General features: G+C 38.6%; 2 protein-coding genes across 6 annotated transcripts in view; one reads left to right on the top strand and one right to left on the bottom strand.

The window, feature by feature from the left end:
- Nucleotides 1–25,182, top strand: part of PDE149 (integral membrane TerC family protein) — a 207,863-nt gene that overhangs the window by 122,523 nt on the left and 60,158 nt on the right. For all 5 annotated transcript variants that reach the window (XM_089798518.1, XM_089798516.1, XM_089798520.1 and 2 more), the window contains 2 exons: nt 9–89; nt 231–287. In XM_089798518.1, the coding sequence (XP_089654644.1) occupies nt 9–89; nt 231–287 (138 nt within the window). The remainder of the gene's footprint in view (nt 1–8; nt 90–230; nt 288–25,182) is intronic.
- Nucleotides 11,575–13,083, bottom strand: LOC149543834 (uncharacterized). Its single transcript, XM_089798515.1, has 3 exons — nt 12,796–13,083; nt 12,247–12,647; nt 11,575–12,109 (listed from the first exon to the last, which is right to left on the bottom strand). The coding sequence occupies exons 1-3, from the start codon at nt 12,938–12,940 to the stop codon at nt 11,693–11,695; spliced, it is 963 nt and encodes a 320-aa protein (XP_089654641.1). The 5' UTR covers nt 12,941–13,083; the 3' UTR covers nt 11,575–11,692.

Genomic DNA, 25,182 nt, shown 5'->3' with positions numbered 1-25,182 from the left:
CTGCGTAGAGTCGAGTTCTTGCCTATGGTATTGCTGGTGCGATAGTATTTCGTGCATTAATGATTTTTCTTGGAGCTGCAACTCTACAGGTAGTTTGTAGGAGAATAATTTCTTTTACACTCTCTACTATCTGCAATCCATTATGCTTAATTCTTCTATTCAGAGTCTTTCTAATCAGTGTTTTTCAGCTGCTTTTGGTTGATTTCTTCTTAATCTTTGATTGGTTGTAGAGGTTTGAGGCAGTGAATTTATTTTTAGCAGGGATTCTTCTCTATTCAGCAATTAAGGTGCCAATTTTCTTCTTAAAATTCTTATTTTAGATAAAATGCTTGTATGGATGCTTTCTTTACTTACATTGTTTCACTTTGTACTAATAAATATGATGATATTATTGATCCCCTTCAATACCAGGGCACACTAATGTTTTCAATGTTCATCTTCCTCAGATCAATTTCTTTTGAAGAAATATTTGGTTAACTAAATTTAAACAGCTGTGAAATAAATTAGATAATCTAATTTAGATTGTCAATGTCTTCATTCATTGATTAACTAAAAAGCTTAGTTACAACTTACCGGTTTTCGGGTATGCACCCAGTTTGGGAACGTTTATGGGTGCCTGCTGGGTTCACACAGGGTAGCTGCTTGGTATGTTATGCTTATTCAAATATTTTTCTACTTTCAATTGGCATCTAATATTTATCTCTGGCATTTGGCATTGATCAGTGATTGAGTATCATACTATGAAATGATTTAGTTTTAGAATTCTATTTATTTCTCTTTTTATGTATATTTACGTAGACATACTCTTTCATACCCAAACCCCTAAAAATAATTTCGTGCACCCACGTATTGGGTTCTTGTACCTGCACCTATCACCAAATCCAAACTGGTAACTTAGCTAAAAACCCTTTGAGAATATGTAACATACGAATTTTACATAGCTGAAAATAGATAATCATGCCCTGTGGTTAGGTAACATATCATCTGTACTAAGCTAAAAATAGATAACATGCCCTAGGGTTATAACCGAATGATCAAAATGATATGACATAAAGTAACATCATTTTGGAAATGATCAAGTAACTGAAATTTGAAAGTATTATAATACAAAACAATGGCTATTTCAATTTCATATGAATGATAACAGAGAAATATTCATAACTAACATACATCATTTTGGAAATGATCAACTGACTGAAATTTGAAATTATTATAATTCAAAACAACGGGTATTTCTATTTCATATGAATGATAACAGATTAACGTTCATAACTAACTTTTATCATACATTTAGAAAAGAGCCAGAAATGAAACTTACATTGATGAGTATACGTAAAATTAAATAAGAATTTTTTAGAATTCATACATGTTTTTGAACTAACTGTCGATGTGTTGTGGAAGCCTCGGCATCCGGAGAAGAGGAGAAACATTTACATAGGCTTAATTTCCCAACCATGGACCTTATCATATCCCCACACAATCTCTTACGAGAAAGGCCCTCCCTACCTTGGATTAGGTTTGGGGCATTATAGTCCAACCATTCCGAGTATACCAGTGTTAGAGTGTCCGCTCAGTAGTAGACAAGGTTGAGGATATACCTCCACTAACCTTTTCTCTATCAATTGGCACCACCGACCTCTTTGTGATCCAATTAGGCAAGCATACCTCTAATCTACCTTGGCCAAGGATTTAGATGAGCAAATGAATAGCTCGAGCACTACCGTTCAACTTGACAACAGAGTTCAAATTGGACAATCATGAGCTGACTTGGGTTTAGCAACTTCTTTTAAGATGTTATAATGCATTAGAGTTTTGATCATAATAGTTTTTCCCTTGCAAGAATCCTCTCTTCACCCATTCATACCGGCTTCACTAGCCTTGGATGCATCCTAGGAGACTACTATTAATATTGTGCTCTTTATCATATAGTTTTCTTTGAACACTTTTCTAATTCATGCCACAATTGATATACAACAAAAACCAGTGTGCAAGACAAAATGTCATAACTCTCATTTCAGATTCCATACAAGAATACTCATGCAAAATATAATTAAGAATATGTGACAAGGGAACTACAAGTCGTCCCTATGGTTATGCGATCGACATATAAATCGCTCTGATTTCAAATATTACAATAACAGAGCTTGAAACATGTTGAATTCATTTCCATATTTAAACATAGTTGCACTTCATGGCATCTGCAACTTTTAATTTGTTTATCTTCGTACTGATGGAACAAATGCTTAATGGCATTAATGAAAACATAGAATGGACAAAATGGTTGATCGTGGGTATCCATAACTTGTAATCATACCAGTTTGGTTGATGGCAATTCATTCAGCAACAATGCTTTTCCCCCGTATGTCAAGGTAGACAAGAACAAGATGCCGATAGAAAAGGGAAAGAAGAGAATAGGAAGTAAGATAGGAAGAGCACGAATCTGTTTTGAAATGCCGCACAATAACAATATGATTTCCTTATGTTTCAGCTACTTGTGGATGTGAGAGTTTTATGAGGAGCATATTAGGCCTATTGTGATGCGAAGGTGGAACATAATGAATACACTGCTTCATATGGAAATCTTTGCTCTAAATCCCAAATGGTATGCTGAGTTGGGTGGAAGGGGCCCCCCATGTGATGATCCTGAGGGGTATTGGATGGCTTCACAAGAGCCATTGATAATATATTTTCAGCTTGAGAAGTCTCTAATCTTTGCGCTTAGTTCCTTAACTTCGCCAACCTTCATGGCTCAAACTTTAAGTAAGCCACAAGCAAGGTTGGATAGAGCAGTTTTGGCACAAAGAGATCCTATTGGATGGTGGACGTGGCATTTGAGAGATGCACCAGAGTTGAAAGTACTCGCCACTTGCTTCCTTGCATAGGTTGCTAGTTTCTTAGTTGTAGAGAGGGATTAGTCCACACATTCATTTACCACTCCGTTAAGAGGAATACAATTACCTCTAAACGAGCGGAGAAGCTAGTGGCAGTGCATCATGCTCTTCGACATTGTGATCATTAGACTCTAGAGTATAGGTAGGCTCCAGCTTTGCTGTGGGATGTTGAGCCCGAGGATGTGACCTAGATAGATGAGGATGGGAGAGCACTTGGAGTAGTTGGGGTTCCATTGGATGAGACTACGCTTCCTGTGGAGCATGCTAGTGAGGATGAGGACACTAATTTTGATGCCATGGTGGAAGAAGAAGAATAGGAGCAACAATTTGCTTCATTTTTCTTAGTTTTGATATTTTGTTTTTTATGTTGAGCTTGAACATGATGAAACTTTATGGCAACCCTCTAGGCTTTGGGCATATTTAGATTTCGATATTTCTATGATATTGCTTACTTTTAATTTATATTTCTGTCCACATATTGATATCCATAATTGACACTTGAGTACTGAATCGGTTATTATTTCCTAGATGGCATTCAAGTGGTGTAGGTTAAAGCTCTACAATGTTTAAATGACATGCTTTGCGCTTAGTTTCATATGAATAATATATATATTTTAAAATTTCTTCGTATATATATATATATATATATATATATATAGTTGTCTCCGTTTGCTGTCCCCTCCCCCCCCCCCGGTTCCAAAATCGGCATTTTTTTTTGGGCAACCCTGAAACCATCCAGTCATTCCCTATCGTCCCTATGCTGGAAACTCGAGGGAACATAGCCTCATATCCATTATATTTTAAGTTGGATTCTTATTAACCTTTAGAACTATGTTCCTCGAGGACGTGTACCCGACCTAAAACCAGGCATTTCGAAAATGGGGACGTCTTGGGGATGGGGGGATGGGCTATGTCACAGGATTCATCGAATTTCATCCATAAAGTTTGAATTTCAGCAAATTTTTACCCTTTCCAAACTTCATCCGAATTTTATGATATTTAATATAATAGTGTTATTTATAATTTTATAATAAGATAATTTTATTTTAAAATAAGATTAAGTTATTTAGTTTAATTATTTTAATTTAGCAATCTGAAACTATTTTGACAATTTTGTGGATATATTACTTATATTTAAATATAGATAAATATATATATGTTCAAATTAATGTTGTTTTGTTTAACGAATTTTTACCCTTGCTGAATGTCATCCGAATTTTATGATCGACGAACTTGAATTTGAATTCAAACCTTATAACTTAGGGGACAGGTATGGGATGTTCCCTTGCTGTCCCCAAAAAGAGAGAAATTGTAGGGGACGTCTCCAAAACTTGGGGACACCTGAGGAAAAAAAGGGGGATGGCTAGTCGTATCCAGTACAGAAAGGGGACATCTAGACAACCCTCGACCATACCGGGTATGGCCCACCGTCCCCCTTTTTGTATGCATAAAATTAAAAAAAGTGAACATAAAAATGCATTTTAAAGCCTCCAACTAGGTTGCCCAGGTAGGCCCCACCCCTCCAAATGCCCTAAAAGGTTTAAACTCACCACATTTTAGTTGTTTTGTCATTTGTTTGGTTTTCATTTTGTGTTGCAGCTGGCTGAAGTTTTCATTTTGCAAGAAGAGGAGGTGATATTTTCTCTTCGAAGAGCTTGACCAAGGGTTTGATCTTCTAATTAGTGCACCAAGTAAGTATGAAACTCTTTATGCTTCCATCTATCATTTTTAAAATAGATTTGCAACTTGCAAAGCCTGATTTTTAAAATTATTTTTCATTGTTTCAGCTCATATATCTGTTGCATTTAAACCTCAAGAGTCAAAACAAAACACAATGATCAGCAGTGGGAGTACTAGTAGTAGTGATGAAAAAAATATGGTTGGGGTTGATGTTGCTAGTAGTGAGACTAGGAAGAAAGTTGATCCTAAATCTGATTTGTTTAAAAACCCTTCCACCATTATGAAGAATTTTGCAAAGGGCCCTTTCAATAGGAAAAAACCTCTTCTCCAATATGTCACACCTAGGGCAAAAGATAAAAAGGATTCGGGAGGGACTAGGGTGTGGGATTTCCATGTTTGTCTTGCTGATTTTAGGGGTAGCTATAGAAGAGTAAAGTTACACTTTTAGGTCTCTCATGCCAAGGAGTCAAAGCTTGTCGTAACTTGATTGATGAACAAAAATTAGAATGCTAAAGATTGCACCTAGAGGCTGAAATGTAGGGGTACAATTTGACAGTGGCATCACCATCTATTCCCTTACAATCATCTAGGCATATGTCATCCACCATCGGTACTAGTGCCAGCCCTACTGAGTCTAGAGGGAAGATGAGTAGTGGTGAGAAGGGCTTGGTGGAAAGTATGTTTAATGCACAGGCAAAGGAAAAGTGTGAGGCATCCATTGGTAGATTCTTTGTTGCTAATGGTATCCTATTTAATGCAGCCCATTCCACTTATTATAAACAAATGGTGAAAGATATTATGAGCATGAATTCCTCATTTGTACCCCCTAGTAAGCATAAGCTATGAACCACCATCCTAGATGAAGAGTACTCAAAGGTTGCTTTGTTATTTGAGGATATGAAACACACTTGAGTTAGGACGGGTTGCTCTATTATGATGGATGGGTGGACCGATGTTAGACATCGGCCACTCATCAATATCATTGTCACATCCCCTGCTGACTCTTATTTTTTGAAAGCCGTAGATTGCTTAGGAAAGAAGAAGGATGCAGAATTTTAGTTCACCATTTTGAGAGATGCCATAGAGAAAATTGAGTCGTCCAGTGTTGTACAGGTTATCACAGATTTTGCACCTATGTGCAAATCAACTGGTTTGATGATAGAGGGTGCTAATAGGCACATCTTTTGTACCCCTTGTTGTGTTCATTCTTTGAATAATGCATTGAAGGACATAGGGAAGATTGAATGGGTGAAACAGGTGGTGTCAGAAGCTAGAGAAGTGCAAATGTTTATTTGCAAACACCACACTTCACTTTCTCTATTTAGGTCCTTCTCTAAGGAGTTCCTCAAACTAGCTGAGACAAGGTATGTCAATTTTAATTATATTTTACTTTTAGTTTGTTTTAACTTTAAGTTATTTAAAAGATTTAATTATAAGTTTACTTACATGTGATGCTTTTAGTGTTAAATTTTAATCATTACTATTTAAGTTCCACTTTATTAATATTTTAATTTATAATTGTTGCTATAGGTATTGCACATATTTCATCTTGATGGAGAGGATGATTGAGGTGTATGAGGCCCTTCAATTGATGGTGGTGAATCCAGAGTGGGGATGATGGTCTAATTCCAAGTCCTCTGAAGGAAAAATAGTGAGGCAAAGGATCCTTGATGAGAGTTGGTGATCCACAATGAGATAAGTTGCTGATTTTTAAATATAATGTTAGTCTTTTGCTTGTTGATTTTCCTACTAACAGTCTTAAAATTCTTAAAATTCTAATTCTGATTTTAATTTGTGTTTGCATCCTGTAGATATATTTGTTCTATCATAGCGCCCATTGTAGATGTTATTAGATATGCTGATATTGACGCTCCTAGTTTGGGAGAGATCTATGAGACTATTGACAACATGTTGGGGAAGATGAAGAGAATTGCTGCAGCAAAGGATCCTACATTGGGGTTTTATGAGGAACATATTAGGTCTATTGTGATGCGGAGGTGGAACATGATGAATACTCTGCTTCATATGGTAGCTTTTGCTCTAAATCCCAAATGGTATGCCAATTGGGTGGAAGGGCCCTCCCATGTGATGATCCTGAGGTATTTGATGGCTTCACAAGAGCAATTGATAAGATGTATTCAGCTCAAGATGCCTCTACTCTTCGTGCACAATTCTTTGACTTTACCAACCTTCGTGACCCAAACTTGGATAAGCCACAAGCAAGTTTGTATAGAGTTGTTTTGGCACAGAGAGATCCTATTGGATGGTGGACCTGGCATGAGAGAGATACACCTGAGTAAAAAATACATGCCATTTGCCTCCTTGCATAGGTTGCTAGTTCCTCAGCTGCAGAGATGAATTGATCCACATATTCATATATCCACTCTATCAAGAGGAACAAACTTACCTCGAAAAGAGTGGAGAAGCTAGTAATAGTGCATTATGCTCTTCGACTTGCGGATCGTCAAACTCTAGAGTATAGGTATACACTAGCTTTGCGATGGGATGTTGAGCTTGAGGATGTGGCCCAGATAGATGAGGATGACACAACACCAGGATTGGTTGGGCTCCCATTAGATGAGACTACGCTTCCTGTGGAGGATGATAGTGAGGAGGATTTTGATTTCGATGCCATGGCAGTAGAGGCAGAATAGGAGCAGCAATTTGCATCATTTTTCAATGTTTTTTTTTTTTATGTTGAACATGAACATGATTATGATACATTGATACTTATTATTTTATGCCAGCCCTCTACCCTTTGGGCCTATAGCTTTGGGCATATTTTGATTTTGATTTTCAGATTTATCATGTTTATCATTATGATATTATGATATTGTTAATGTTTATTGTTCAATGTTCACTGATATTGATATGCATTTTGACAATTGGGTATTGAAATCGGATATTATTTCCTAGATGGCATTCAAATGTTGTATGTTATGGTTTTATAATGTTGAAATGACATGCTTTATGCTTAGTATCATATGAATGACATGTATATTTGCAAATTTCACTGAATATTTTAAAATTTTCCTATATATATATATATATATATATATATAGCTGTCCCCGTTTGTAGTCCCCCCCGTCCCCAAAATTGCCAAAAAAATTTGCCTTCCTGAAAACCCGTCCCGCCATCCCCCACCCTCCCCATACCGAAAACTTGGGGGAACATAGCTTTAGAATGATGGGCAATTCCATCGAAATACCATTGCAATTGAATTTTCTCAATCCGAATGTGCACTAAAATCTGCCTAGAACTATTGTTTCATCTACAAGTTTGGCTTTAGAACTTTGGATTTGATATTTACCTTTATCACCGCGATTTTATTGTTTGATTACCAAGCAACATTTAGTATCATAAATCAATATTACATCATCTGTGAATACCTTATTTCTGCAATTTTCTCTATAATGACCACTACCTTGTGGTAACTCCATGAAGAAGTTCTAGGGTTTTGTCCATCTTTTCAAATAATTTGCTAAAGGTTTGCATCCTTAGAGATTTGTTAGTGCAAGCATCAATTCATTATAAAATCCATAAACACCTGAACATGCCCAAATGAATTGCAAAGCCTTGCTTTTATAATAATATGGAGAAGCTAATGGAATTTCCCTCATAATGTAGGTTCTGCAATAAGCTGGGGGGCTTAATATTTAAAGTATGTTTTATTGTATACTTTATATTAGTCACTTTGTTTTTTGATTTAATCAATTAAAATGAAGTAATTTGTTTAATCGAACCAAATATAATCAAGAAGAGCATGGGAATGGTCTGGACTTGGAAGAAATTAGTGAATTTGTTGGTTTAGGCTTGTGCCACAATTTAGGTCTCACAGAGGCTGAAACCATTTTGGGAGAGGTCACAAATTTGGATTCAAAGGTAGGTGAAGTGATAGCCATAGGGGAAGAAGAATCAGTAATAGCAAAGGATTCGGCCGCGAACAAGGAATTGGGATTGGCAACCTCAATCAAGGTAAATCTTGGATGGATTCTGCTAAGAGAACTAAAAAATGGGTAGGAAGTCCTTATCGAAACTTAGACTTAGAGATGCCAAGGCCTTGGGACAAGTCAAAATGTCGTCTATTCTCGGAAGGGGAGGAGCCTTGCCAAGGAGCCATGAAAATCTTATCTTGGAATGTTAGCACAGTTTGCATACTAAAGTTCACTCTTAAAAAGAATGTTGTTGATATCCTTTTCATTCAAGAAACTAAGTTAGATCAAGAAGTTTTAGAAGGCTAGAACAAAAAATGAGGTGGCTAGAACATTCTGGGAAGGGGAAGAGCCTTGCCAAGGAGCCATGAAAATCTTATCCTAGAATGTTAGCACAGTTTGCATACTAAAGCTCACTCTTAAAAAGAATGTTGTTGATATCCTTTTCTGGGAAGGGGAAGAGCCTTGCCTAGGAGCCATGAAAATCTTATCCTGGAATGTTAGCACAATTTGCATACTGGGAAGGGGAAGAGCCTTGCCAAGGAGCCATGAAAATCTTATCCTGGAATGTTAGCACAGTTTGCATACTAAAGCTCACTCTTAAAAAGAATGTTGTTGATATCCTTTTCATTCAGGAAACTAAGTTAGATCAAGAAGGTTTAGAAGGCTAGAACAAAAAAAGAGGTGGCTGGAACATTGTGAGGAAACCTGCTAGGGGAGCCTCAGCTGGTCTAGGCTTTATCTGGAATCCATAGAAAGTTGATTTGGATACTCTTGATGAAGGGAGATTTTGGATGGGAGGTAGACTTTATTTTTTGAGTAGTGAATATAATATTTGTGTAATTAATGTATATGGACCCTCTAATTTAAATGATCTCTACATCTTGTCATGGTCTCTTCATTCCTTGATTGTATATTGTTGGCTCATGTATTAACAATTGCCATAGAACTTGTAAAGACGTATTGCTGCTTATAATAGACGTGGCTTTCACTATTTACACATGCACCTGACCCCTTTTTAAAATTACTTATCGCTGCATAGCAATTATTTAATCTTCATCTTTCACTACTTACATATGCACCTGATGGCATAGAGTTTCTACCCCTTTTTAATTACTTATCGCTGCATAGCAATTATTTAATCTCCATCATAAGTCATCACCCAACTTCTCAGAATCCATTTATATTGGCATTGCTATTCTGTTCCAACCTGTTGTTGGCAATCACTAATTTATTTTCTTCTGTACAAATCACACAATTTTCTATTTGTAGTAACTGCCGCTTCAAATCAATGACTCGGAATAAATTGCCATTAACAATTCCAGCCTTCTAATATTTGCTAGTTCGAACATGTAGCAAACCTATGGGGAATTCCCAATGGCTTCTCTACGTAGAACTTCCATCTCCATCTATCCTTGCTTTCAACTTCCAATATCGATCTGCATATAATCACTATTGACAAGTCTTCAAATATTGTTGTTTTTCATGGAGGTTATCAGCAACATTCTTGTTCATATGGAGGCTGAAGATGTAGTTTAAATTTTGTTAATATTGTTTTTATCGGGTCTACACCAAATATATAATACCTATATATGACTTAGAAAAGTCAAAAAAGCCGCTGACTTGGAATTCTTGATGCATATCACACGAATATTTTATCATGCATTTCTGGACTTATGAAGACTTCCAAAGACTGTTTGTTCATTGTTGACTGTTATAATCTTCTTACATATGCAATCATATATTGCTTTCCTCTATCCCTTTAATACAGGTTTGACTTCTTTACAAATTGCAACATAAATTGCTTTTGTCTTTCTCAAAACACATCAAATATATAAATGTTGTTGTTGGGTTTACTCAATAATAATGTTGCATATGTTCAAATTCTCTTATATGCCATAAAACTCTAATCTTCCAAAATGTTAGGTGACTTTCATGACTTTCATTCATAATCTCTAAGTTGTGTAAATCATGATCACTATGGCTTTTATTTCCATAGAAAATGTATTCCTTACAAAGAAACGTGAATCGGAATCGGATCGGAATCGGCAAGGCCGAATCGAATCGTGAATCGGCAATGAATCGGCAATGAATCGGCGATGAATCGGCAAATTTGAAAAAACTTTTTAAATTTAAAGATTTTAACAATTTAAAACTTATTTCATGCACCCTTTATTGAATATAACTTAAGCACACTATAACATCATCAAATAGAAGTTAAAACTTAACATACATAAACATGAAACATAAAATCCATCACATACGTAACTATGTTATCTAAGATTCTAAAATGTAAATTATAGGCTAGCTGAAGTAAATAGAAATCAAATGATCATAATGATTTAAATCATAGAATGTATGTAAGATGATCCATAAGACATCAAATCATAAATTTATGTAAGAATCTAAGATGAAGATCCATGAAAGTTTGAAAGTTTGAAACATATGTCTATCAATGATTCAGTATCAATATCTGTAAACAAAATATAAAAACAAGGCTCCAGCTCAAGCCTCAGGCTCATAGTCATCATCATCCTCAACATCATCCTCAAGCTCGGCTACAGCCTCAGCCTCAGCCTCTGAGTATCCAGTCTGCCTAGTAGCAAGGCGTCTAATGTAGGTCCTAGAGGACTGTCGAGCCATATCTCCCACATATAAGATGGGCTCACGAATGTCGCTAGGGCCTGTGTCTGTGCGTGCACGTGTGCGTCTACCAATGCCTGAAGAACGTGCTCTAGCTGCCTCAGCCTCTATATCCACCTGGTCAATCCACGCACGGTCTTCCTCAGTGAAGACTGGATCTACAACCTCTGTGAGCCACTTTGATTCTGGATCAATCTCCTCTAGAATGATCGGAGAGGAGTCAGTGCCCAAAATCTGTCTGATCCTAAGACGGAGGTTGTAATGACTCTGCATTGTCAACCTGTTTCTCCTCTTCGAGTGGATGTGCTCGAACATGGACCAACTGCGCTCACATCCAGAAGCGCTGCTTGGCTGACTCAGAATACGAATGGCAATTTTTTGAAGTTTTGGGGCTGTGGCCCCAAACATTTGCCACCATCTATCTGAAATAAGGGAAAATAAAAATAATTAGTCTCATTTACAAATTACAAATTACAAGTTAACTCTAAAATTACATAATCAACTTTAAGTTTAGAATCTAGATTCATGAACATTGAATATATTATTTAATTTTTACCTGGCTGTATTGTTTCCCGAGCATCTATGGCTACCCTGCTAGAGAAAAGTGGCCTTTCTTTATTATTGAACTTATCAAGCTCAATAATTGCAGCACTGCTATCCTCATCAGTACTCAACCTCTGGATCACTGTATATAATCCGGTGAGAACCTCCTCATCCGCCTTGAAGTCAGGACGGAAACGAAATGCCGAATTCAAAAAGTAAGCTGCTGCATGGATGGGTCTGTGGAGCTGATTCTGCCATCTCCTATCAATGATGTCCCAAATAGGGGCATACTTCTCCTGCACTCCTGCATACTGAGCTCTAATGGCCTCCTTGGCCCTATCCATGCCCTCATATATGTAGCCCATAGAGGGCTTCTCCCCATCAGCAGTTCGTAGGAGAGATACAAGAGGCTCAGTGGCCTACATATAAAGTAAAACAAAAATTTGAGTCAAAACTTAAACATAGAATAATTCAATAATATAAGGTAAAACTAAATCATTAAACAATTAGCATAGTAAACTGTAAAATATTAAATGTTAAATTGCAATAAAATTACCTTAAGTATTTCTCTAGCAGGTTTCCAAAAACCATCATCATCAAATATGCAATCCACCACATCTATCCCTGCAGTGGTCGTAGCATAGGAAGATGAAATCCACTCCCGCCCAACAAACATGCTCCTCAAATCATCCCTTGATGTCAACAAGGACTGCAAGGTGATGAAATTCGAGGCAAACCTCGTGATCCCTGGACGAGCTAACTCTTTGTCTCCTGTGTACTTCCTCATTGTGCTAAGGACAAATGAATGATTATAAATAAACTTACATATGTTTTTTGCCCTTTCCACACATGACTTGACCCACTCAAGTTTGCCAATTTCCTCCAACATGAGGTCAAGGCAGTGTGCTGCACAAGGGGACCAAAATATGGTGGGGTGCCTCTCCATCAAAAGTTTGCCTACAACAATTTTAAGATAATTAGAAATTCAAATTTCAAACATGTTAGAACTTAGAACTTAGGAAACTTAGAAATTCTAAGTTAGAATTAGAAAAAGTTCAAAATTCAAATAAATTTATTTTCAAAACTTAAAAAGTTAAAAGTTTACCTGCAGCAACATAACTTGTTGCATTATCCGTCACCACTTGCACCACATGTTGTTCCCCCACCTCTGCTATAACTTCCTCAATAACCTCACATAAGTATGTGGCATTTTTTACATGAGCAGAAGCATCAATGGATTTGAGGAACATGGTATATCCTACAAGTAACAAAACAACGAATTATAATTACTATTAGCAATCAACAAATCAAAATTTGAAATAGTCAATCACGATTCAAAATTATGTATGTAGGAAAGTAGAATGATCAATCACCTCCACAGGATACAAGAAAATTAAGGAGTGTTCTTCCCCTCCTATCTGTCCAACCATCAGTCATGATGGTGCAACCCTTTTCGATCCACTCCTTTCGGTTGTCCTCAAGCTCATGCCTCATATCCTCAACCATTTCCTCCAGGAGGTATCCACTCAACTCAGCCTCAGTTGGGGCTTTAAACCCCGGACCACAAATGGCAACTGCATCTATCATGTTCTGCCAATAAGGAGTCCTGTCACAAATAGATAATGATATTGATTAGAAATTTAGATGTCAAAAACTAAAATCATAAAACAAGTAGATATAATTAAAGTTTTACTTTTACTTTTAACTTTAACTTTGAAGATAACAAAGAAAAAAGAATCAATTACCTGGCTACAATAAATGGAATGTTGCAAAAGTACCAGAATTTGCAAATCTCTTTTCTGGCAGCATCATGAATCTCCTTGTTCAAACCCATGCCCTCAAGCGTGGGTTGGGAGCCAGGAGTAGTGCGGGGCACAAAGTCACTATCCATTCTGCTTTTCCACACTCTAGGCCGCAATAGGTTGGTGTTGGACTCTGTCTCAGTATGAGACCGACTACCACTAACACTCACATGAGCACTAGCACTAGGATGAAAAGGAGGCCTAGAAGAACCCTCCCCAACACAACCTACGGATGCGGAAGCTGATGCAGATGCACTTGCAGATGTAGATGCGGTTGCGGATGTGGGAGCACGGGAGCCAATACCTCAACCCTTCAAGTTGCATTTTCTTAGTCAACTTGTCTTGTTCAATTTTTTCTAATGCCACTAAACAAGAGCGTTTTGCCTCAGCGGTTTGTTGAGTGCAAATTGTGACATCATGGCCAGGTATGCCAGCAATGTGGTATTTCAATCTATAGATACCTCCCGAATTTATTTTTTCTTTGCAAAATATACATTTTGTTTGATATTTGGTTCTCCCAGGAAACTCTTCATTATATTTTCTGCATTCATCTTTTTTACCCATTGTGGAAATTGGAAAATGAAAGCAAAGGGCTGCTGCAATAAAAAAATTCATGTAAAAAATCAAAGTTTGCAACTAATAAACAAAAACTACAAAACAACAAACCCTAGTTTGCAATTTAGTAAAACTAAAAATAAAAAACATTCAAGATTTGCAAATGAACACTAAAAAAATTTAACAAAAAATGCATACTACACTAACATGCAAAAAAAAAACCAACACTTACCTATTGCAAATGAGTTGAGGAGTGTTGATATTGACTCCTTAATGCTCCCAATGCAATTTATGGCCTCCCCAAATGGACTTCTGATCTCTTTGGTGCTCTTCCTTCTTGCCGGTTGGAAACCTATGGATTCTCTTTTCTCTTCTTCTCTCTCACTCTTCCTCTCTTCTACTCATACTAAGCAAATAGAAGGCTCTTTAGGGTTATAACAAAGAGGAAAGTCAACTTAGAAAGCAAATAAAACATGTGTTTTTTTAAAAAAATTGAACTTTCTATCCTTGCTGCCGCGGCCGATTTCTGGAGATTCACAATGGCGATTTTGGCGATTTTTGCCATGAATCGCCGATTCAGGCGATTCAAGCGATTCACACGAAAAAATCGCCACCAGCGATTTCCGATTCCAAAAAAATCGGGAGCCATGAATCTTATCGCGATTTCGGCGATTTCATGGCGATTTTTGGAACTATGATTCCTTATAAACATTTGTATTTGCACATTGCTTCGATATTGACATCAACGACAATATTTAATCCTCTCCTTAATTCTTTTGATATCAATGACAATGGTTCCATCAACCCAATCTTATTATAATTAATAGGTAATTGTAGGGCGTAATAGTACTTTAATACTTTGATGTAATTAGAGATAATTAGTATTGGGGTTGGGTAGTTAGGTAGTGAGGGATGTGTTAGTTGGTCTCCCTAACCGTCTTCTATTTAAGAACATTGAATGATGAATTATCTACTTGTTTTGGTAATCAACAAAACATACTAGTTTCCCTCGCCAACTTTTGTGTTTATAATATTGGTACTAAATGCTTTGTTGATTCTAGTACATTTGAATGTATGCTTTATTATTCTAGATGGTAACCATTCTACATTTTGGTGTTGTTGCCTAAATTCGATCTTGGAGGTCATATATTAGACAAAATGGAGTAATGGGCAAGCCATTCCTATCACAAGTACAAGTAACAAATAGTGATGGAGAAGAGTAAATCACAAAGGAAGATCTGGTGACACGAGGTATGGTTGTAGCTCGGGAAGTCTCCGTCAACCACTATGTGCAAAGGGAAGGTCGAGAGAGCGGTTCTGAAAAGCATAGTACGGGATGAACTTTAGGTGCCAAAAGCGGTGTACGACCTTCGTGGACAAACTCCTTGCTTGCTGGCAAGAAACTTGGTACATGTGGGGAAGAAAGAGCCAAAGTACAGATAAGATAAGATAAGATAATATTAATGTCCATGAGAAACCAACAAGGTTTATGGGACCGAGTATACAAACAAAAGAGCTAGCCAAAGAAAAAGCACCAAACCTTGACTGAGAAGAAGCAAAAGCAAGAAACAAAACAAGAGAGAAGACAAGGTAAGGACTAAGGGTCCTTCCTTGTCACAAAGAAATCAGTAATAGAGGTGTAAACCCGTGAACGATCCTTAATCTTAGGATGCCGTGTAGAACTACTGTAGGACTGTCGCTACTTGGAGAGACTGGTGCAGTGTCTAACCGATTTGGAATGAGAAGTACTGGAAGGCCTTTTCAAACCCCATGGAGGAGACAAGGGAGAGAAAAAGATAGTAATGAGCTGGTATGAGGTACGCCCCTGAGGTATAGAAGACTACAGAGTAACCTCACGAAGGTGGGTGGCCTCCTGAAGATAAAGTGCAAGACATCATTGATCAATATAACTGAAGAACATCGAAAGGGAAGAACAGTCTTTGAAAAGGCAATAAAACCTCCCTCTGGTCTCATAATAAAGAGGACAACGAAAAATGAAGTGGATCTTAGTCTCAACCTCTGCTAAAGTACACAACTGACATATCCTATCAGCCCAATCCATATGGGGATCGGTTCGAGCCCTGAGGCGGTGGGAACCAATTCTGAAAGAGCCTAAAGAAAACCATAAGGCATGATTCCAACGCTGATAAAGATAAGCAGGGCGAACAATAATACCATCCTGAATCTCAAGAAAATGCTCCGCATAGAAGGCCAAGTAAGGTTGTATACCTCCCGGAGGATTACTCCAAGTAGTGATAATGTATTGTCTATAGATATCCTGTCTGACATGCTCATTTAACTCTTGACGTGATGGGAGAAGACGAGCAAGAGCATCAAGAGAAAACTGGTAAGGAGGAAGACAATCTATCTCAATACCAATCAAACCCAACAAAGAGGTGGCTTGGGCGTACCATCAACGAGATCTAGTAGAGGTGTCAGATCTCATAATCTCAACAAAAGAACAGTAAGCAAGATGAGAGTGTCTATACCGGTCAACACGTGCCTCCGTAATGCCACGAAGCCGATGAAGGAACCAAATTAAGTAAAAAATGGTTGCAAGTTTGAGAGGATGAGCTCCAAACTCAGCTAAGACAATGCTATGAGGGGTGAGTCTGTGACATCTAATGATACGTTGTAACATCAACATCTGAACCCGCTCAATAGAAGTCCAATCAGAAGCAATAAGAGAAGGCCCTCAAACAATTGAGCCATAGAGAACTGTTGGATGAACCAAGGAATCGAAAAGGGACAACTTAGACGAAATATCTTGAAAATGATGCCTAAAACATTGTCTTTCTAGCAAAGCCAAGGAACCCATGCCTTACTAACTTTGGATTGAATAGCTGGTGTCAAGCTGAAGCACGGTCCTGAGAATTTCACACTAAGATACATATAAAAGGAAGTAATCTCAACCTCCTGACCTTGAAAGAAGAAATGTAGATGAGAAGTCTTTAAACAGTTAAATACCATAACCTGAGTCTTAGATAGATTGACCACAAGCAGCCGCTGATCACAGAAAGAACCCAGACCATCAAGGAGCCTCTACAAGCTGTTAGGAGAAGATGCCAAGAGAACCACATCATCAACAGAAAGGAGAATGGAGATCAAGACCTGATGTAAATAGCATCCATCTCCTGGTTGAGAGGAGTTCACAAGAAAATCCTCCAACTCATCAATATACAAACCAAACAGCGTAGGAGAAAGAGGGCAGCCTTGTTTCACCCAAATGGTGCTTTGAATTGAAACAGAAAAGCCCTCCAGAGTTCTGAGCGTATCAATTACCCTCTCATAAAGCCTCGTAATGGCAATCTGCAACATATCTAAAATCTCAATCTCCTGCAATCTCTGAAATAACGCCAACCTAGGAACATAATCGAAAGCCTTACGGAAGTCCACAAAACAACAATAGACCTTCTGGGACCTGCGTCTAGCCTCCTCGATGATAGCTCGTAGCGTGAATACATGATCCATAGTTTGATAGTTTGCTTGAAAACTAACCTGCCCTTTTGTTCTACAACCTCTTCTATCAAGCTCACTAGATAACATGGTGTTCGAAGCAGTGGCATAAAGTTTGGCAAAAGAATGTTTGATCATAATAGTCCTAGAGTTGCCCAAATCAGAAGCAGGCCCAGACTTGTGAATAAGGTAAATCACATGTTTGGACCAGGACTCAGAAAACCCAGTGCAAACAACTCTATTAAAGAGTGTAAGAAGGTAAGATCCAAGAATCGAAATACCTAGCTTAAAAAGTTCTGCCTGGAAACCCTCTTCATCTGCTGCTCTACTGCATCACAAAAATCTGATGGCCTCAATAATACTGGAGTAATTGAACAAACGACAGTATGCAGGTGGAGTGGAGTGAAGAGGTGGTTGTCAAGGAATGTCGTAAAGCATAATGATATGGGAGGTCAGAGAGTGGTAGTCAAGAGTGGAGGACGGGGGAGAGCACCGAGGGAAAAGGGTATGCCAAAAGATCTAGGGATTCTGAGTAAGTGTGGAGCAAATGGTTTTACACTGAAAAGAGGCAAAAGAACATTTCTTGTGGCAAAGAAAACAGAGGTATGAAAGGTGCAGATGGGTGAAGGTAGGAGACTGAGTCAAAAAGGTGACTCGAACAAAACGATGGGAAGCTTTGCAATTAGTATCAAACCATTTATTCATAGGACAAGTATTTCGACATTTAGTTCTGAGAGACGGAGGGGGACGGTGAGGAATAGAAAGGAGAGCAGAATCCCAAATTGTTAGGAATAAGGTGTCTCAACCTTGTATAATTCCTATTCTTATTATTTGTTTTGTAAAATGTATTTCTTGCAAATAATGTTGATGTGTCGACATCTTGAATTGTGTGTAAGGAGATCATGACTAAAACGGTTATGACGGATTCCTATGACACGTAAGAGCTATGTTAGGAAGATTCAATGACAGGTGAAGACATGTGGCAACTAAGATATTTGAGTACTGTACACTCTACCCCAATAGTGGGGTTAAATTTTTTGGGGTTCCTATTTTCTCGAAGAATGGTAAAACCCTAATACGGTTTACCTTTTGGTAGTAGCCCTAAAGTGAAGCGCATGTTATAAGCGTTTTTAGGGTTGCGAAGAGATGCGATGCAAAAAAGGTGTATTGTTGGTACTGCGAGTAGCTACTGGAGTCTTCTGTTGTTGATGTTGAACTTGCATTGCAAGTGTATTGAAACCTTGTGTTGAAGATAATACATTGTGCAGGTTCTGAAGGGGTGGGGTTGTTTTAACGAAAGGTTTTTCCCCACCGGCAAATCCTTGTGTTATGTGTTCTTTTCTCTGTCTATTTTCTGTATGCATGTTTGGCTGCAATATTGTTGTTTACATGATATTGAATCTGTAAGTGTAGAAGATTTTAATAGGATTTGCATCATACTTTCCTTATGAGATTAGTGTAAGAAGCTGTTTCCGCACCTGAGTTTCCTTACAAGTGGTATCAGAACTTGATCAACTTTTGATCCTAGTTGTTGGGTAGGGTTTTTTGAGCTAATCTCAAGTTGAGTGGGAGTCTTGTGTAGAGCATCCTGAATCTTATTTGCAGATTGAGATGGCGAGTTCATCATATGGAAGAATGGAGGTGGAGAAATTTAATGGCACTAATTTTGAGTTGTGAAAACTCAAGATGGAAGACATGTTGGAAGATCGTGACCTATGGGAAGCGACTACAAGCGCTACGAGACCAGCAACTATAGCTCAAGCAGGTTGGGATATCAAAGACCGTAAAGCTAAGGGTCTCATAAGACTCTATTTAACCGATGCAGTCCTTCTGAATGTTCTAGATGAGAAAATCGCATATAGTTTGTGGGAGAGACTTGGGGCCGTGTATCAGGCCAAATCTTTGGTGAACAAGTTGTTCCTGAGGAAGAAGTTTTATTCTCTGCGAATGGAGGAAGGTGGGTCCTTAACGAATCATTTAAATGCATTTAATTTGCTGGCTGCACAGTTGACATCAGCTCGTGTCAAGTTAGAGGAGGAGGATCGTTGCTACACACTTTTGTGTTTACCGGATTCATGGGACCATCTTGTGATGGCTCTCGGAAGCACATTAGTCACCTTCAAAATGGATGATGTGGTGTCTTCGCTGCTATCAGAGGAGATGCGGAGAAAGGCTTTCGTTTCGGAAAAAGAAGCCCTTGCTGTTCGTGGGAGATCCACGGAAAGAGGAAAGAAAAATAACAATAAGTCTGACAATAAGGGTAGATCCAAATCCCGTGGGAAGTCAAAGACTTCCAATAAGTCCAAGGCAAAATGTTTGAACTATGATAAGACTGGGCACTTCCGTAAAGACTGTAAAGAGCCTAAGAAGAAGAAGAAAGCCTCAGATTCTGGTTCTAAAAAATCTCAAGAAGATGGCGATGCATTCATCGTAGCTTTGGCAGCCCATGCATCTGATGATGTGTGGTTGGTTGACTCGGGTGCATCTTTTCACATGACCTCTCATCGAAACTGGTTCTCAAGATATGAAGAGTTCGATGGTGGAAAGGTGTACTTGGGTGATGATTCTCACCTAAAGATAGTTGGACGCGGAAGGGTCACTATCAAATTTCCTGATGGACGAGTAAAGGGAATCAATGGAGTTATGCACATTCCAGGTTTGGCACGAAACCTATTATCTGTAAGTATGCTGAATGTAGGTGTGCAAGTTGTTTTTTCTAAAGATGGATGTAAGATGATGAGAGGAGCTATGGTGCTTGCTAAGGGTACTAGGAGAGGTACTTTGTTTCAGCTTGATTCACACATTTCTCAGTGTAATAGTTCTTCTGTTTCAAAGAAGAGAGCAGCTATCACTTCATCCCCACCATTTGAACGAGCATTAAAGAAGACTGTGGTTATTGGTTCTGATGGCAATGCAAACACTTTGGAAGGTAAGCTTCCTGCAGAAAAGACAATGTTGTGGCATATGAGATTTGGCCACATTGGTGAGAAGGGTCTCAGAACCCTAAAAAATAAAAATCTCGTTGAGCGGTTAAATGATTGCAATCTCGAGTTCGACTTCTGTGAACACTGTGTATATGGTAAACAAAATCGTGTTCAGTTTTACTCGGGTTCTCACAAATCTTCTGATGTTTTGGATCTTATTCATTCTGATGTATTTGGTCCAGTAGAAGTTCCTTCAATCTCCAAGTCTGTATTTTTTGTATCTTTCATAGATGATTACAGTAGGACATGGATTTATTTCCTTAAAAGTAAGACACAAGTCTTTAGTCAATTCAAGGAATTTAAAGCCCTTGTAGAGAATCAGACTAGTAAGAAGATTAAGTGTGTGAGAACTGACAATGGTGGTGAGTTTCGCTCAGCAGAGTTTGAACAGTTCTGTAAAGAACAAGGTATCGAGAGGCATAAGACAACTCCTCATACCCCGCAACAAAATGGAGTTGCAAAGAGAATGAACAGGACACTGATGGAGAAGGCTAGGAGTATGCTTAGTGGAGCTGGTTTAGAACAAAGGTTTTGGGCCGAAGCTGTGGCCACTACTTGCTATCTGGTTAATAGATCTCCTACATCAGCTCTTGTTGGTAAGACACCCATGGAGGTGTGGTCTGGTAAGAAGCCTTCAGTTAGACATCTTCGTGTTTTTGGTTGTGAAGCTTATGCACATGTTCCAAAGGAGAAAAGATCTAAGTTGGAAAACAAAGCTGTTAAATGTATTTTCATTGGGTACAGTGCTAGTGTGAAAGGATACAAGCTTTGGGATCCTGTGACTAGTAAGGTGTTGTATAGTAGAAATGTTATTTTTAGAGAGCTAACATCTTCTCCTATTGTGCTACAACTAGATGAAAAAGAAAAGGAAAAATATGTTGTTCAGTTGCCTCCTACCCCTGAGAAGACTGAACAGAGAGACCATGTTGGGTCTAATGATGAGGAGAGTTCTTGCAACTCTGATAGTTCAGAAGAAGAGGAAGAAAAACCTCAACCTCAACCCTTGAGGAGATCCACGAGAGAAAGAAAGCAACCAGAAAGGTTTGGTTATTCTATGTTAGATTCCAGTTGTGCTTTTGCTTTGATTACTAACACTGATGAGCCTAGATCTGTGAAAGAGGCTTTGGGCATGGAAGATACAGGTTCCTGGATTGAGGCTATGGATGATGAGATGGCTTCATTAGAGAAAAACAAAACATGGGACCTTGTACCTTTGCCTAAAGGGAGAAAATCTGTTGGCTGTAAATGGGTGTTCAAGAAGAAATTTTGTGCAAATGGCAGTGTTGAAAGGTACAAAGCTAGATTGGTTGCAAAGGGGTATTCACAGGTAGAGGGAATAGATTATGGTGAAATATTCTCTCCTGTTGCAAAGTTGACATCCATTAGATTTCTGTTATCTCTTGTTGCATCATATGATTTAGAGATAGAACAGATGGATGTGAAGACGGCTTTCCTTCATGGTGATTCGGAGGAAGAGATTTATATGTCACAGCCTGAGCACTACATTGTTAAAGGTAAAGAATCCTTAGTTTGCAGATTAAAGAAATCTCTATATGGTTTGAAGCAATCTCCTAGGATGTGGTACCTTAAGTTTGATGCCTTTGTGTTGTTAATTGGATTTGTAAGATCGAAATCAGATCATTGTGTTTATTTCAGAATTGAAAATGATCGCCTTCTTATTGTTGCATTATATGTTGATGATATGTTGCTGTTTGGGAAGGGTAAGGGTATGATTTCTGATTTTAAATCTTAGTTGTCAGCACAATTTCAGATGAAAGATCTTGGGGCAGCTAGGTACATCTTGGGTATGGAAATCAGTAGAGACAGGTCTAACAGAAAACTAACAGAAAACTTTGGTTGAGTCAGAGTAAGTATGTGAAGTCTGTGTTGGACAGGTTCAACATGGCAGATTGTAGACCACTATGTGTTCCTATTCCTGTGGGAACAAAGTTATCTGTAGATGATTGTCCAAAATCTCCTAGTGAGGTGGAGGACATGAGTAGAGTACCTTATGCTAGTGCAGTTGGTAGTCTTATGTATGCTATGATCTGTACTAGACCAGACATTGCCCAAGCAGTGGGAGTCCTGAGTCGATTTATGGCTAATCCTGGACGGATACATTGGGATGCAGTTAATCGAGTATTCAGATATTTGAGGGGTACATCAGATTACTCCATATGTTATCATGGTAACTCTTCTGGATCTCCGCATTCAGTTTGTATTTTTGGGTTTGTGGATTCAGATTGGGCAAGTGATATTGACCACAGGAGATCCACCAGTGCTTATGTGTTCACTATGTTTGGTGGTGCCATCAGTTGGATGAGCAAGCGACAACCTGTGGTTGCTTTGTCCACTACAGAAGCTAAGTACATGGCTGCTACTCATGCTTGTAAGGAAGCCATTTGACTTAAGAGATTGTGTTCTGATGTTGGTGTTGATGCAGAACAGATTACTATTTGGTGTGACAGTCAGAGTGCTATTTGCCTTGCAAAGAATCCAACTTTCCATGCCAGAACGAAGCACATTGATGTGCAGTATCACTTTGTGAGAGATATGGTGGAAGATGGAAAGGTAAATTTGGAAAAGGTAAATACTGTGAAGAATGTTGCAGATGCATTAACGAAACCAGTGGGCACTGAGAAGTTCAGATGGTGTTCGGAGTCTATGGGCCTTTCGGCCTATAGCGGTTAGTTTCTGTTATGTTCCTGTTGCTCTTACAAGGTGTTCGACAAGTGGAAGAATGTTAGGAATAAGGTGTCTCAACCTTGTATAATTCCTATTCTTATTATTTGTTTTGTAAAATGTATTTTTTGCAAATAATGTTGATGTGTCGACATCTTGAATTGTGTGTAAGGAGATCATGACTAAAACGGTTATGACGGATTCCTATGACACGTAAGAGCTATGTTAGGAAGATTCAATGACAGGTGAAGAGATGTGGCAACTAAGATATTTGAGTACTGTACACTCTACCCCAATAGTGGGGTTAAATTTTTTGGGGTTCCTATTTTCTCGGAGAATGGTAAAACCCTAATACGGTTTACCTTTTGGGAGTAGCCCTAAAGTGAAGCGCATGTTATAAGCATTTTTAGGGTTGCGAAGAGATGCAATGCGAAAAAAGTGTATTGTTGGTACTGCAAGTAGCTACTGGAGTCTTCTGTTGTTGATGTTGAACTTGCATTGCAAGTGTATTGAAACCTTGTGTTGAAGATAATACATTGTGCAGGTTCTGAAGGGGTGGGGTTGTTTTACCGAAAGGTTTTTTCCCACCGGCAAATCCTTGTGTTATGTGTTCCTTTCTCTGGCTATTTTCTGTATGCATGTTTGGCTGCAATATTGTTGTTTACATGATATTGAATTTGTAAGTGTAGAAGATTTTAATACGATTTGCATCATACTTTCCTTATGAGATTAGTGTAGGAAGTTGTTTCCGCACCTGAGTTTCCTTACACAAATGGTAGAGGCAAGTGAATCAAACATGGCAGAGGCAGTAAGTGTCTCGCTAAAACTAGCAAGTGTCAGAAATCTCCTAAGGTGGTAATTAAAGAGCTCACCATCACTTCCCAGGAAATGAAATCGAGTAGGAAGGGAGACGGTATCAGTTGGGCAGTAAGAAGACTAGGAGGAGTGTGACGGGTGGGGTCGAATGCAAATACAAATGCTAAGTGTTTACCGTATGGGGTGAATAAATTAATGCACACAAACAATAGACAAGACCAACAGTACTTTTATTATTCGCATATGCCAAAGACATTATATTATGCTTATGATGATGATTACAATGATCTCAGAGGGTGTATATATACTTTCCAAAGAACCTTCCCGAAAGGGTCCGTTGGCTACATAACAAGAACCTTCCCGAAGGGACCCATCGACTACATAACAATAACCTTTTCGAAGGGGCCCGTCGGCTACACAACAATTACCGACAACATCATCCTCCCCAAAAGAAAAAGTCGTTTCCGGACGACAATTACAAAATATTCGAGACAAATTAACAAAACGGAATACTTTAACTAACTACAACAAGATAGATCTGTTTTTGTCACACCACTTTCACATTCGTCCCATATCTGCACCAAACTGGACTCCAAACCACGTTGCATTTGTAGCCTCTGCTAACACAATACTGTCTCCTTATTCAAATTGACCTTGATAGCCACCCATACTGCTTTCTCTTCCAACTCCTGGGTACACTTAGCCAAGTGTCACTCTACTGCCCTCAATTGGATGATCAGCTCCTCCTGAGCTCGCAATGGATCCACCAAGACAGCTTCACGTTCAACACCTACTCCAAGTGCCTCAAAGCGTAACATCCCTCTTGAAAGGCTTGCTCCAGTGCTCCCTCTACCTCTAGTACACAGACACTATGCCTGTAGCAGCTCCAAGTCTCATCAACTCGTCACACTTCCCACGATTGATAACTGCACCGACTGGGGGTCTAGGGGGCATCGCCCACATGGGGTGCTCCTTGTCGCGATATAGGGTGGAGTCGAGGGGCAACGCCTCCGCCACCAAGACCAAATTAGCACTCTGAAACCCACACAAAACTGCATGGAACACACTATTTTTGTGATTTTCTTCTGATTCCACACTCTTTCTAGAAACTGCTTATGTTTTACTACCTGTTTCTGTCTTTCCCTTCCCTTTAGCATCATACATTAATCATTCTGAACATTTTTGATTTGTCATCGG

Source organism: Cupressus sempervirens, chromosome 8 (genome assembly GCF_028749045.1).
Source record: "Cupressus sempervirens isolate cs-2001-9-10 chromosome 8, ASM2874904v1, whole genome shotgun sequence".
In the NCBI taxonomy this organism is placed as follows: domain Eukaryota; kingdom Viridiplantae; phylum Streptophyta; class Pinopsida; order Cupressales; family Cupressaceae; genus Cupressus; species Cupressus sempervirens.
Note: the sequence above shows the minus strand (reverse complement) of the source record. Positions and strands in the feature narration are given on the sequence as shown.